General features: G+C 42.2%; 1 protein-coding gene across 1 annotated transcript; it reads left to right on the forward strand.

The window, feature by feature from the left end:
- Positions 1 to 376: 376 nt before the first annotated feature.
- On the forward strand, positions 377 to 13,606 carry CD40LG (CD40 ligand). The gene is made up of 5 exons (XM_058154627.1): positions 377 to 541; positions 6,290 to 6,436; positions 8,789 to 8,822; positions 9,806 to 9,862; positions 11,029 to 13,606. Exons 1-5 carry the CDS (start codon positions 377 to 379, stop codon positions 11,397 to 11,399), a joined length of 774 nt encoding a protein of 257 aa, XP_058010610.1. The 3' UTR covers positions 11,400 to 13,606.
- Positions 13,607 to 14,200: the final 594 nt, after the last annotated feature.

Raw genomic sequence — 14,200 nt, forward strand, 5'->3', positions numbered from 1 at the left:
TTTAATGTTCTTCTTGTCCTCTGCTCGGAGGAATGATATCCAAGGAGGTCTCTATATTGTGATTTTGTTCTTCCCATCTTTGAAGAAGGAAGGAGGAGGAGAAGGAAAGAAGAGACGGTGAAAAAGAGAGCAAAGAATTCACCGCAGGGAACGCCAGGAGTGGTTTTCTGCCAGAACCTCCAGAAATAGTGTTCAAATGATGATTTTGCTTCATTGCTGTTATGGAAGAGGAAGGTTAATACACACATATGCATACACACAAACAAACACTTCCACTCAGCATGTGAGATGCAGTTTGTTCCTCAGGAAGTTGTGGGCTGGCACACACTGTGTAGAGTAAGACTCAAATTTCATGGTAGTTGCACGAGAGGTAGAGATGGAGGAACCAAGGCAGCCCTATTCTCCATCAAATCTGCCACCGGCTGAACCAGTGTCAAGGGTCACCATGAAGACCTTCCTGAGTGTGATCACTATCTTCGTTGTTGCTCAACTTGTGGGCACCGTCCTCTATATTTTGCACCTTCACATCAAGTTAGACAAGGTAAGCCCGGTTTCTTTAGAGAGAAGATGTCAAGGTTGGGTTTCCATGGGTGGGAAGACAACTACAGTGGATCACAGGTTGAATTCCTGTGGTATCAAATGCTTATTCCGCTTTCCAATGCGGTGGTTAACGTGCTGATTGGGAGGGGGGGCGCGGAATGGGACCAAATGTCAGTTTCTATCTAACAATGGAAGGAAGTTTAATGATTTTAGACCAGTCTTCTCAGCTCCACCTCAATCTCTTGAGCGAACACACTGGAAGACAGTGTCCTGTGTCTCTTGTCTTAGCTCCTGGAGGAAAGATAGGTGTATATCTAACACATGGAGGGAGGGAGGGAGGGAGGGATGGATAGATGGAGGGATGGAGGGAGGGAGGGATGGATAGATGAAGGAATGGTTGGAGGGATGGATAGAGGGATGGATGGAGGGGTGGAGGGGTGGAGGGATGGATATGTGGAGGGATGGTTGGAGGGATGGATGGAGGGATAGATGGAGGGGTGGATGGAGGGATGGGTGGATGGATGGAATTCTTTTCCCTTTCCCTTTCTTTCTTTCTTTCTTTCTTTCTTTCTTTCTTTCTTTCTTTTCTTCCTTCTCTCTCTCTTTATTTCCTCCTTCCTTCCTTCTTTCCTTCCTTCCTCCCTCCCTCCCTCCCTCTCTTTCTTTCTTTCTTTCTTTCTTTCTTTCTTTCTTTCTTTCTTTCTTTTTTTCTTTCTGAGGGCAGAGAAGTTGCAGAGTAATGGAAACATGGGTGATAGGAACAAACAATCATAGCCACATCCTTTGCAATCTTAGACAGCCAAGGAAAAAACATTCAAAAAATACACCGAGATTTGAGCAAAACAAAATATAACCACGCAATTTGGGGGCAAGCTGGATGTGGAGAGAGTTTTAGGCGGATGAGCTTAATCCGTCACAAAGGCAGCTGATCGTTACTCCGATATACATCCTTCCCTGCCTACGGGAGCCTTCTGGGAAGGATACTGGGGGTTGGCGTTCCAACTGGTGCAGTGATTTCCCATTGATCAATCCTTCCATTTTGGTTTCCATCAATCATTCATAGGCTATGTAAAAACACAGCTAAAGGAAGCAAATGACATTTGGACCATAAATGTAGTCTTCTTCCTCAAAAAAACAGTCTGGTTGCCTATGAGACATTCAGACTAGCATCCACCAGTGTAGCAATGCAAAATGTAGTTATCACATTTGGAAGACTTTTGAATTCAATCCCAAGGTTCTGGGACATTCTCTCTCTCTCTCTCTCTCTCTCTCCCTCTCTCCCGCTCTCTCTCTCTTTCTTTCTTCTTCCTTTCTCCTTCCTTCCTTCCTTCCTGCCTCCCTTTCTTCTCCCTCCCTTCCTTCCTCCTTCCTCCTCCCTCCCTCCCTCCCTCCTTCCTTCCTTCCTTCCTTCCTTCCTTCCTTCCTTCCTTCCTTCCTTCCTTTCTTTCTTTCTGTGATGCTAACCTGCAGATCTCTGTTTAACAGCCACAAAGAGTCCTTGACTCTTCCTTAGTTGTGTGATGAGACGGGACACACAGCTAAGGGTCAACTGAATTTTCTCAATGTAGCCAATAGACTCAAAATATTTGATAAACGGAGTCTTTCTTCCTTTCCCAAACAAAGCAAATTTTATCCGAGGCAGTGCAACTGAAACAAAGGAACAATGGATGAACAACTGCATCTGTGCCATCTGTCAGAAATGGGGTAGGGTCTCCTGCTTGGGCGAGGGGGTTGGACTAGATGACCTACAAGGTCCCTTCCAACTCTGTGAATCTGTTATCATTTTTCCAGCATAGGCGGGTTACAAAGGGAGGTTTAGCCACTCAACGGGTTTTGATTTGCTAGCTCAACCCAGGCCACTCTTTGCAGGGGAAAGCAACAGCCAGTCTTCCCCAAGAGACAGCTTTCTTTCGTCCTTCACATTTTGTGTGGTGCACATTAGGCCGCGTTTGATGGAATCATAGAATTGGAAGGAGCCTAAGAGGTCAGCAAGACCAGCCCTCTGCACACTGCACATTTTTAAGCATGGCATTCTGCAAAGCTGGCCGAGGGCTCCATCTGGCCAAGCTGTAGAGGCTTCAGAAAAAAGAAACCGATTTGAACATGGTCTTCGGCCAGCCTTTTGGCCCTGTTGACTGGGAATGATGGGAACTGAAATCCCACTGCTCTATCCCCAGGTTTAGGATGGATGGTAGACTCCTTGTGCGATTTTTTTGGTCTTTTCACTGTGTGTTGATGTTTCTCTTTTGAAGTTATCGTCTGTTCTTTTTACCGTGTTTTTATGGCCGTATTCTGCAAGGTTTCTGGAGTTGTAACTCTTCCAGGATAATCAATTAATCAATAAATAAATTTACCTATCTGTAGTATCTTTGTTTAGGAAGGGCTGCCTTAAATGTTGAATTTGTTTGAACAGTGTTTACAATTCCCATTTTATTAACATTTACATCTTTTGCTATTGCTATGTTCTGAGTCCAAAACAGAACAAAATCTAGAACTAGTGGCAGGCAGTGATTTTTCCGAAACACAGCCATAATAATAACTTTTTATGTATTTGTTTTATCTGTTTAATCCTAAAGAATAGAATAGAATAGAATAGAATAGAATAGAATAGAATAGAATAGAATAGAATAGAATTTTTTATTGGCCAAGTGTGATTGGACACACAAGGAATTTGTCTTGGTGCATATGCTCTCAGTGTACATAAAAGAAAAGATACGTTCATCAACAATTCTAAGGTACAACACTTAATGATAGTCATAGGGTACAAATAAAATAAAATAAAAAAAGTAAAAATACTGGAAAATAATAATAAGCCCACTTGAACACCATCAGCATTGACAAAAATCACCATTGGTCAATTGCAAAATGGCAGCTTTACTTGACATTGACAAAATCCCCATTAGTCAATTGCAAAAGGCAACTTGACTCAGAACAGTTTACATCCTGCAACAAGATTTTGAACACTATCAAGCAACGTCTTTCTATCCCAGGGAAGGACTTGAGAGGTGGACAAAAATACCAGCTCCAGTCTAATTATCTGTCTGACTGTGCAACCAACAATTAAATTTATTTATTTATTTATTTATTTATTTATTTATTTATTTATTTATTTATTTATTTATTTATTTATTTATTTATTTATTTATTTATTTATTTTGTCACACAGTATATATAAGCATAAGCATGAAATAATTATACAATATATAAGCATATATATGAGTATGAGTATGTAATAACTATATTAATTGGATATATATCACCCAGGGACCCTGGGCTATGTATATATATATATATATATATATCACTACATATATATCTATATTAATTATCTATAAAATATATCTATATTATAATATTATATAATATTATAATATATATTATATTATAATACAATATTATAATATTATAATCATAATATTATAATATTATAATAATATCTATATTATTATATATATCACTATATATATCACTATATTAATTATATTAATTATATAGTAATCAATATATCACTATATTAATTGGATATATATCACCCAGAGACCCTGGGCAACCTACTAATAATTTAAAAACAAGAAAATCAAACCGGGACCTAAATAAAATAAGTAGGGTAAAGAGGACCAGATGACAAGTTGGGTGGGAAGAAGGAAAAACAATCAAGATTCAGAGGTGGTGTCAGTCATTCATCCTGGCCACAACTGTTTTAGGGCAACATCAATGCTTCAGAAAAGGATATGCTACTCAGTTGAGTCATTGTCCTTCCGGTCAACCTACTTAACAAACCTTGATAGAGGGGGATGGGTTCTGATGCTGTCCTAATTGTTTGGGGGGTGGAACTGGGGTAGGATGAGTGTCTGTTGACTTCAGTAATTCCCCCCCCCCCCCGTTTCTCAGAATTGGCCCTCTTGCAACATGGAGCAACACTATTTCCTCCATAGCTTTGCAAGTTAATTGTCTACTCAGAGTTGAGTTGGTGTCATCCAGTTAGTCTGGATCCAGTTTGAACCTTATTTAGAAGGGGAGGATGGAGTTGGCCATGCCTCGCATTGATCATGAGCAAGTCTGGATTCCACCCTCATGTTCATCTGGCTAGGAGAACCAGGACAAGACAATTTGATGGTGACTGTGGCTTGTTCACCGGAACAACAAGTGCCATTTCTGTGTCATCTTCCTGATTTTGACCCTAAAGCTGCAATTCAGCCTTAGTTTTGACATCATGTGGGAATCTAAGATAATATGAGTTCATCATTTCTACTGTGATATATCTCTGCGTGAGAGCCAGGCCCCAGGTTTTTGCAGAAACCTTGAAAATTAAGATTTGTTTTTTAAAGACTAAAACAGGGCCCCCCAAAATCTTGTTAGGAGTTTCTCAGCCTGTGATTTAACATGTCTTTAGGTCCGGAACGGCTTTTTAAAATTAAAACATGGGAGTGATATGATCCATGGGGATGAGCCGCTCAGATTAAAACCTTCTTCTTCTCCTCCTCCTCCTTCCATTTTTATGAGTTTATCAACGTGTAAAGCACAAAGAGAAATTTTAAAAAGTAATAGGTGTTATCTTCTCCTGTGCTAAACAGAGTTGGAACTCAGTGCCTTTTTCTTTCTTTTCCCCTCTTTACTCCATGTTTTCTCCTTTTTCCCTTCCCCTCCAGTTTTCTATTCTTTTTTTTTTTTTAAATTCTCTTTGTATTTTAGACTGATCAACTAATTAAAAAAAACTCTCTTCCGTTAAAAGAAAATGTAGCTGACAGATTAATCCATCAATTCGATTTGCATATATTTGCATGGATTCTTGGTGATATATTCTGTTCTGTTTACACTCTTTTCATTTTTTCCTTTCTATTTTTGTAAGCCGCCTACAGTAGCCCCATGGTGAGATAGCTGGCAAATAAATTAACAAACAAACAAGCAAATAAATAAATATAACTAAAATGGGGGGGGAGCATCCTTCCACTAATTTTGAGATGGCGCATAGGCTTTGTAGCTTAATTTTGTTGTTATTTTTAAATTTAGAGGGATGGGATGTTCTTAATTCACTAACCAGCTATAGCATGGACCCTAACCCCCAAATGACACCTGTAACAGCGCATCTTGCAAGCTACTAGAATAGAATGGAATGGAATGGAATAGAATAGAATAGACTAGACTAGAATAGAATAGAATAGAATAGGAGTAGACTAGACTAGACTAGACTAGACTAGAATAGACTAGAATAGAATAGAATAGAATAGAATAGGAGTAGAGTAGAGTAGAGTAGAGTAGACTAGACTAGACTAGACTAGACTAGACTAGACTAGAATAGAATAGAATAGAATAGGAGTAGACTAGACTAGACTAGACTAGACTAGACTAGACTAGAATAGAATAGAATAGAATAGAATAGGAGTAGACTAGACTATCTATCTATCTATCTATCTATCTATCTATCTATCTATCTATCTATCTATCTATCTATCTATCTATCTATCATCTCTCTCTCTCCCTAGAAGGCATCCAAGGTCCCTTCCAACTCTGTTGTTGTTGTTATTGTTATTATTATTATTGTATGTATGTATATCAATCATATGGCAGAAATGTTAAATTAAAAAGCGCATCTCAGTTGCATTCTCCATGAGCAAAACAGGAAACCATTTACTCGGTGTGCAAGTTTCTCACTGGCATTTTACCATGAAAACGAAGTGTTCCACTTGACTCGTTGAACCGATTCAACGTTGCATCCACAATTCTAACCTGTGATGGTTTCCCCTGATAGATGAGCAATGAGCTGATGTTACATGAAGATTACGTGTTCCTGAAGCGAGTGCAGAGCTGTCGGAAACCGCAGGGGGAGGAGATCTCCTTTCTCGATTGCGCGAAGATTTCAGAAAGCTTCCGAGAACTGATGGATTCTTCCCAAAAGGTGATCGAATTTTATCTGTGCCCAAGTTTGACCTAAAAGCATCTTTGGGTTCTTTGCTCTGTCCTTTTTTGTCCTTCCCAAACTTTGAAGGGGAACTTTGTCTGAAATGGTTGTAGGGTTTTGTGCTTGAGCAGGCGGTTGGACTAGAAGGCCTCCAAGGTCCCTTCCAACTCTGTTATTCCATTAACCATTGGAAAGGGTGGGACTTGGTGTTCGGCCCATCTAGAAATAGAATAGAATAGAAGTTTTTTATTGGCCAAGTGTGATTAGACACACAAGGAATTTGTCTTTGGTGCATAAACTCTCAGTGTACATAAAAGAAAATAGAATAGAATAGAATAGAATAGAAGTTTTTTATTGGCCAAGTGTGATTAGACACACAAGGAATTTGTCTTTGGTGCATAAACTCTCAGTGTACATAAAAGAAAATAGAATAGAATAGAATAGAATAGAAGTTTTTATTGGCCAAGTGTGATTGGACACATAAGGAATTTGTCTTGGTGCATATGCTCTCAGTGTACATAAAAGAAAAGATACGTTCATCAAGGTACAACATTTACAACACAATTGATGGTCAATATATCAATATAAATCATAAGGATTGCCAGCAACAAAGTTACAATCATACAGTCATAAGTGGAAGGAGATGGGTGATGGGAACGATGAGAAGATCAATAGTAGTGCAGATTTAGTAAATAGTTTGACAGTGTTGAGGGAATTATTTGTTTAGCAGAGTGATGGCCTTCGGGAAAAAACTGTTCTTGTGTCTAGTTGTTCTGGTGTGCAGTGCTCTATAGCGTCGTTTTGAGGGTAGGAGTTGATTTCCAGTTTATGTCCAGGATGCGAGGGTTATGGTTAGGGTGTGCCATTTTGGAAAAAGCTGGTTGTATAAAGGGGGAAAATTGTTGAGACTTATGCTAAAAGAGGGGCGGGGAGAAACAAACAAACAACGACTTTTTTTTGGAGGCGAAGAAAGTGGCCAAGAGGCTGCACAGACTTCTTGGAAGTAGCGTTTGCGTTTTCACACCCTAGTTTATATTCACGCCTGTGGATTCATTCTGAGACTGCAGTGAGATATACAGGTTTTCCTGTCTCAGCAGTTTCATCATGCAAAACCCAAAAGTCGTCTAAGAATAATGGATTAAGCTGCAGGAGCTGCCCCAGAGAATCTTTTTTTTTTTTTAAAAAGGAAGGGTCGTGGCCCCAAAGACCCAGGCAGGAAAACAGGATGAATTAACTCACCTCCTCTGCTCCAGGTCCAGATATGGTTCTTTATTTTGGATGACGCTATAATTTTATTTCATATGGAACTGAGAGCATTGCTCCCTCTCTCTGTGGGACTTTCATAATTTTAACCAGGGCTGCTCTACCTTGACTTGAATAGCAACACGGTGGCTCGGTGGCTAAGACACTGAGCTTGTTGATCAAAAGGTCAGCCGTTCAGCGGTTCGAATCCCTAGTGCCGCGTCACGGGGTGAGCTCCTGTTCCTTGTCCCAGCTTCTGCCAACCTAGCAGTTCAAAAGCGCATAAAAAATGCAAGTAGAAAAATAGGGATCACCTTTGGTGGGAAGGGAACAGCGTTCCGTGCACCTTTGGCATTAAGTCATGCCAACCACATGACCATGGAGACGTCTTCGGACAGCGCTGGCTCTTCGGCTTTGAAATGGAGATGGGCACCGCCCCCCTAGAGTCGGCAACGACTAGCACATATGTTGAGGGGAACCTTTACTCTACCTTGAACCAGGGGTGAAATCCAGCAGGTTCTGACAGGTTCTGGAGAACCGGTAGCAGAAATTTTGAGTAGTTCGGAGAACCAGCAAATACCACCTCTGGCTGGTCCCAGAGTGGGGAGGGAATGGGGATTTTGCAATATCCTTCCCCCAGGAGTGGGGAGGGAATGGGGATTTTGCAGTATCCTTCCCCTGCCACGCCCACCAAGCCACGTCCACAGAACCGGTAGTAAAAAAAATTGGATTTCACCACTGCCTTGATCCCTGCTTGTGATTCCTAAACGCAGCGTTATTGAAGGAGCACATAAATATATTAAATCATTGCATTCAATGTGGCACTGTATTGATCTGGGGAAAAAAAATCCACTTTGTTGTTTGAACTATTTAAAATCTTGCGCTGTGTTCCTTCCCTTTTTAACCTTCTGATGGTAAAGCCTAAATTCAACGGAGGTTTAGGGGAGATTGGATGACCTGAGGAAACTTCTCAATAAATATTGTGGGGTGTTTTCTGTTTTTTTTACTGTGTGAGTTTTTAATTCTTGCCTCTCAACCAGAGTGGCTCATGTGAGATGGGCAGCTCTATAAATTGTATAAATAAAACCGTTTCTTTCTCTTCCACAGGTTCCAGATCAAATTGTGCCAGCTATGCAAACAAGTAAGTTTTTGCAATTTTGGAAATAGCTTTTCTCTCTCTCTCTCTCTCTCTCTCTCTCTCTCTCTCTCTCTCTCTCTCTCTCTCTCTTCCTTCCCCTCTCTTTCTCTCTCTCTCTCTCCCTCCCTCTTTCTCTTTATCTCTCTTTTCTTCTCCCTCTCTCTAGCTCTTTCTCTCTTTCTCTCTCTCTCTCTCCCTCTCTCTCCCTCTCTTTCTCTTTTTATCTCTCTCCCTTCCTCTTTCTCTTTCTCTCTCTCTCTCCCTCCCAGTCTTTCTCTCTCTCTCTCCCTTTCTCTTTCTCTCTCTCTTCCTTCCCCTCTTTTTCTTTCTCTCTCCCTCCCTCTTTCCCTTTTTATCCCTCCCTCCCTCCCTCCCTCCCTCTATCTCTTTCTTTCTTTCTCTCCCTCCCTCCCTCTCCTCTCTCCCATTGACTCTCTCACCCCCACAACCTCTTTCTTTCTCTCTCACACACACATAGTTGGTTCAAGGCACATTAACACTTCGTTGCCAAAAAAAGGTTTTTAAAAGGCTATGAAATAACAATAGTAGCACCAGAAAATTGGTTATGAATACTGTTACATTACTGGAAGTATCTTGGCCCTAAAACAATGGAGAACATTTCTGCAAATGCTGGCAATTGCCTAGTTGCACAAACCTCCACTTGGAAATTGGGTCATTTGGACCATACTGTTCCATATTTCTGAATTTTTCAGCCCTTCTTTTTGGTGTTTCTAGAGCCTTTTTTCCTTTCCAGACCATCCTCTAGTCAATGAAGGGTTAACAGAGCGAGGAGCCTTATTCTAGTCAATAAAGTAAAAATTAAGAGTTGGGTAGCACCTTTTCTGGCTCACAAATTTTATTAAAGGGAGAAGCTTTTTCATAAATTGTGAATTAAAAGTTGGATAGCATGATATCTGGCTAACACATTTTTATCAAAAGGTGGAAGCTTTCAACGACCGCTGCTTGTTTTATTATTATTATTGCAGGTTACCCAAAGCGAGGTTCAAGCATTCACTTGGCAGGTGTGAGCGGCGGGAAGAAAGGTGAGAACTGGCATTATTTTCTGCTCATTTGTAATTGGACGCGCGCGAACCTTGCATTTGGTGCATGGTGCCTACTGCACATGCGCCCATGCAGTGCACATGCACAGCCAGCGAACTGGTAGTAAACTGCTTCAGATTTCACCACTGGCTCCAGGCTGTGTCGAGCTTGAAGCCATATGAAGTAAAATCCCTGTAGAAAAAGCTACAGAACAGAAAGCGGCCACAGTTAGGTCAGCTTCAGGGTTGACAGGCGCCCCCCACCCTGTTGTGACTCCAGCTCCCGAACCTGGCCCCATGCCCGAAAGTGACTCAGGGAGTGAGGGGGAAGCGCCAGTAAGGCTTACCTCGGGAGCACCGATTCCTGTGGCTCGGCTCCAGGAGCCAGAACCAGACCATTCGGAGGACGTAATGAGGCCGTCATCCCCTGATTCCTCCCTTCCCCAGGCTACGCCTTCAGACCCAGCTGATAATAATAATCAAGCTTGGCTTGACCCGTGCTTCAGAAGATTAGAGAGGCGGCGTCATCAAAAGGAAGGGTGGGGCAGGAGCCCCACCCCACAGGATATATAAGGAGCTTTGGGACTGCTCTCACTCCACGGGAAGCAAAAGTTTAGCTGAACTGTTTCAAAAAGAGCTGAAAGTCTTGCTACGTGAGTCATTTGTTTGAACTTTGGCAGGCAGCTGCGATTTCTCTGCCAGGACTGATAAGAGCTGTGAATCCACTGGCTGAAGGCCAGCTCGTGGGTCTGAAGTGGGGAAGGAGACAGGACACCCTCAGTTGAAGAAACCCTCAACTGGGATGGGTTCTACTTACCTTTACTACCGGTTCGCAATGGGATCGCCCGCGCGCCAAGCTTCTGCACAGGCGCAGATCCCTATGACGACATCCGGGTCAGTAGGTGGAGCCTCCCACTGGTTTTACTACCAGTTCTATAGAACCAGTCCGAACCGGGGGCAACCCCCCCACTGCCCTCAATCCTGAAAGCTTTTCAAACTGGACAACTTTAAGATGTGTGGACTTGAACTCCCGAAATTACCAAGCCGGCATGTAGTTGTAGCTTACCCCAAAATAAAAGTGGGCTTCGAGAGCATTGATTTCTGAATCTGGTCTATCTTATTGAGCTGACATGGAATACAAATGAAATCTATCGTCTTCCTCCCTACAGCTCTACACTGGAAGAATACGATCTATGCCCCAAAGGATGATGCGTTCTCCAACCGGGATGGCGAAATCACAGTTAGCCAAGACGGGCGCTATTACATTTACGCCCAAGTCACCTTCTGTAGCCAACCAGAGCTGCGTGCCCCGTTCAACGTCTTCGTCTATCTCAAACTGCCGTTGGAGACAGATCAACTGCTACTGAAAGGGGTGGGGACCTACAGCACTTCAGTGGACCTCTGTGGCTTGCAGTCCATCCACGTGGGAAGGGCTGTGGAGCTCCAGTCCGGCCACACCATCTTTGCCAACGTCACGGACATCTCCAGAGTACAATACGCCCACGGGAATACCTACTTTGGCCTTATTCAGCTCTCCTAGAAAAGGGGCTTCTGTTCTGTGGCCCGCCATCCCTTCTCCTCTCCTCTTAACCGTATTTATGAACTCTTTGGTTCAATTTCTTTTGTAGATGTATTTTATTTAATTTATTAAGCAGGAGGGGAGGGTAAATTGTTCAAATCTGAAGGTTATCAAAATACAAGCGGCCCTTAAAAGGAGAAGATAGCAGTGGTTTGTTACATGTTGAAAGGCTGAGACAGCATCTCACGTGGCTTCCAGGACAGTCGCTGAAGGAGAAAGCGGTGGGCCTCTTAATTCCATGCGGGCTTTGCTAGTAGAACTTACTGATGGACCATATGTCACTGGGGAAGCATCTGTTTCATCCTGGAGGCCCACACCAGGTCACAGTTACCTCCAAAGAGGACTAAGAAAGACCCTGAGGAAGAACTGCTTGCTCCTCACCATCAACCAACGTTCCCCAATCTGATGTTCTTCAGACGTGCTGAGATGCCAACTGCAAACATGTTTAGTCAACAGGCCAGCTTTGCACAACATATAAACTCTCCTATGATTATATATTCAAGGGTGGCTCAGGGGCTAGGACGTTGAGCTTGTCGATTGAAAGGTCGGCAGCTCAGCGGTTCGAATCCCTAGTGCTGCGTGTAAAGGGGTGAGCTCCTGTTACTTGTCCCAGCTTCTGCCAACCTAGCAGTTTCGAAAGCACGTAAAAATGCAAGTAGAAAAAATAGGGACCACCTTTGGTGGGAAGGGAAGAGCGTTCCGTGCGCCTTTGGCGTTGAGTCATGCCAGCCACAGGACCACGGAGACGTCTTCAGACAGCGCTGGCTCTTCAGCTTTGAAACGGAGATGAGCACCGTTTCGACTAGCACGTATGTGCGAGGGGAACCTTTACCTTATGATTATATATTAGTATATTTTGTAAAAGACTAACGTGTTTAACAGACTAACAGAGTTGGAAGGGACTTTGGAGATCTTCTAGTCCAACCCCCTGCATAGGCAGGAGACCCTATACAGTATCATTCCAAACCAGCAGCTGTTCAGTCTCTTCTTAAAAACCTCCAGTGATGAAGCACCCACAACTTCTGGTGGCAAGCTGTTCCACTGGTTAATTGTCCTCACTGTCAGGAAGTTTCTCCTTAATTCCAGGTTGCTTCTCTCCTTGGTTAGTTTCCATCCGTTGCTTCTTGTCCTGCCTTCTGGTGCTTTGGAGAATAGCTTGACACACACCCCCTCTTCTTTGTGGCAACCCCTTAGATATCGGACACTGATATCATGTCACCCCCTAGTCAATCTCATTTCTAGACTTGTTGTTAGTGCCTGACCCATCGCAACCCCATGGACAACGTTCCTCCAGGCCTCCCTGTCCTCTACCATCCTCTGGAGTCCAATTAAGCTCAAACCGACTGCTTTGGTGACTCCATCCAGCCACCTCGTTCTCTGCCGTCCCCTTCTTCTTTTGCCCTCAATCTCAATCTCTAAACTAGGCAAACCCAAATCCTGCAACCGTTCTTAATATGTTGGACCCAAGGAAAAAAAACATTGGCGGAAGTAGCCATGAGATGACAAAATCTTGGCTCAGATGGGTCCCAAACTGAACTTTCACAGCTCAAAGTGATGTTGTGTAGGGTCAAAGATGACAACTCCTTAGCCTTACGTGTTAAGCAGGCAACCAGCTCTACTGAATTATAAATACGGCGGTTTAGCCGTGTTGGCGGAAATGAGCCTGTGCGCAATGAAATGACAAAACAGTTCCATCTCATCTGTTCGTTACACCGCCTGCCAAATGGTTGAAATAACATATTTTCTTTTGCTGATATTTTCTGCTTAAACTTCTGGGGGCTGTGGTTGTTTTTAAGGGAGCCTTTTGCAATGACCTCCTTTCGTTTTTAGCCAGAACTAAACTACTCCGACCAGAGAAATAACTTGGCAGCCCTGTTATCATGAAAAGATGAGACGTACACTTGTAAAGGCACAGCCTGTTTTTTTTTTCTTTTAAAAATCCTCTTTTATTTCCTTGAAAACAAAAAATTTAAAAATTTCTCAAAATAAAAATATTTTTTAGAAAAAAAAAGGGTTTTGTTTGTACCAGTTGTGGTGGGCCGGAAATAAAAACGTAACAAGAGAGAAATTGAAAAGCAAAGAAAGGAAGCAATAAGATAAAATCTTAACAGAAACCTATTTACATAAAACTGTAAATATATATTTATATGTATTTATATATATATATTATCCAATCAGGTTCAAATGGCTTCTATTCCTTTAGTACAATTGTGTATTCTTCCTTTTGTTTTGTTTTTAACAGCACAATCCTATGCATTTTTACTGAAAAAGCTCTCTTGAGTCCCATGGACTTCTCTGAAAAACTTGGATTTTTACAGCCTTAACTGTCCTTAGAACAACAAACACACACAAACATATTATAACATCTGGTGCATATAGTGGAAACAAAGGTTGAATTCAGACAATAAGGCCAGCATTTCCTAAATTTTGGAGGCCTGGACACAACATTTTTCCTTGGCTGGAGGAAACATGACCAGGCAAAAATGGAATTCATGCTTTCCAAGGAAGTCCAAAAGTAGTAGTTGTTGTTTTTTAAAGAAATTAACAATCCTTGAGATTTTGTTTTCCCCTCCTGGGAAAAATCTCTTTCTTACATTCCAATTTAGAGATGTTTCCTATCGCGTGCCAAGAGATCTGATGGTTTCCTTGATTGATAGATCAGCGTAATATTCTCCCCCCTTGACAATGTTGGAGCTGTTCATTCCTGAGGGGCCACCTCAAACTTGGAGAGAGAGAGAGATTTGTGGATATTTATTCCAACC

This window comes from Ahaetulla prasina, chromosome 11 (genome assembly GCF_028640845.1).
Source record: "Ahaetulla prasina isolate Xishuangbanna chromosome 11, ASM2864084v1, whole genome shotgun sequence".
In the NCBI taxonomy this organism is placed as follows: Eukaryota; Metazoa; Chordata; class Lepidosauria; order Squamata; family Colubridae; genus Ahaetulla; species Ahaetulla prasina.

Bases quoted from the DNA above. Each gene is read 5' to 3' on its own strand.
- CD40LG (XM_058154627.1), top strand. From the start codon at position 377: ATGGAGGAACCAAGGCAGCCCTATTCTCCATCAAATCTGCCACCGGCT. The intron at 542-6,289 runs GTAAGCCCGGTT...TTCCCCTGATAG, and splicing joins TTCACATCAAGTTAGACAAG to ATGAGCAATGAGCTGATGTT. The intron at 9,863-11,028 runs GTGAGAACTGGC...TCCTCCCTACAG, and splicing joins TGTGAGCGGCGGGAAGAAAG to CTCTACACTGGAAGAATACG.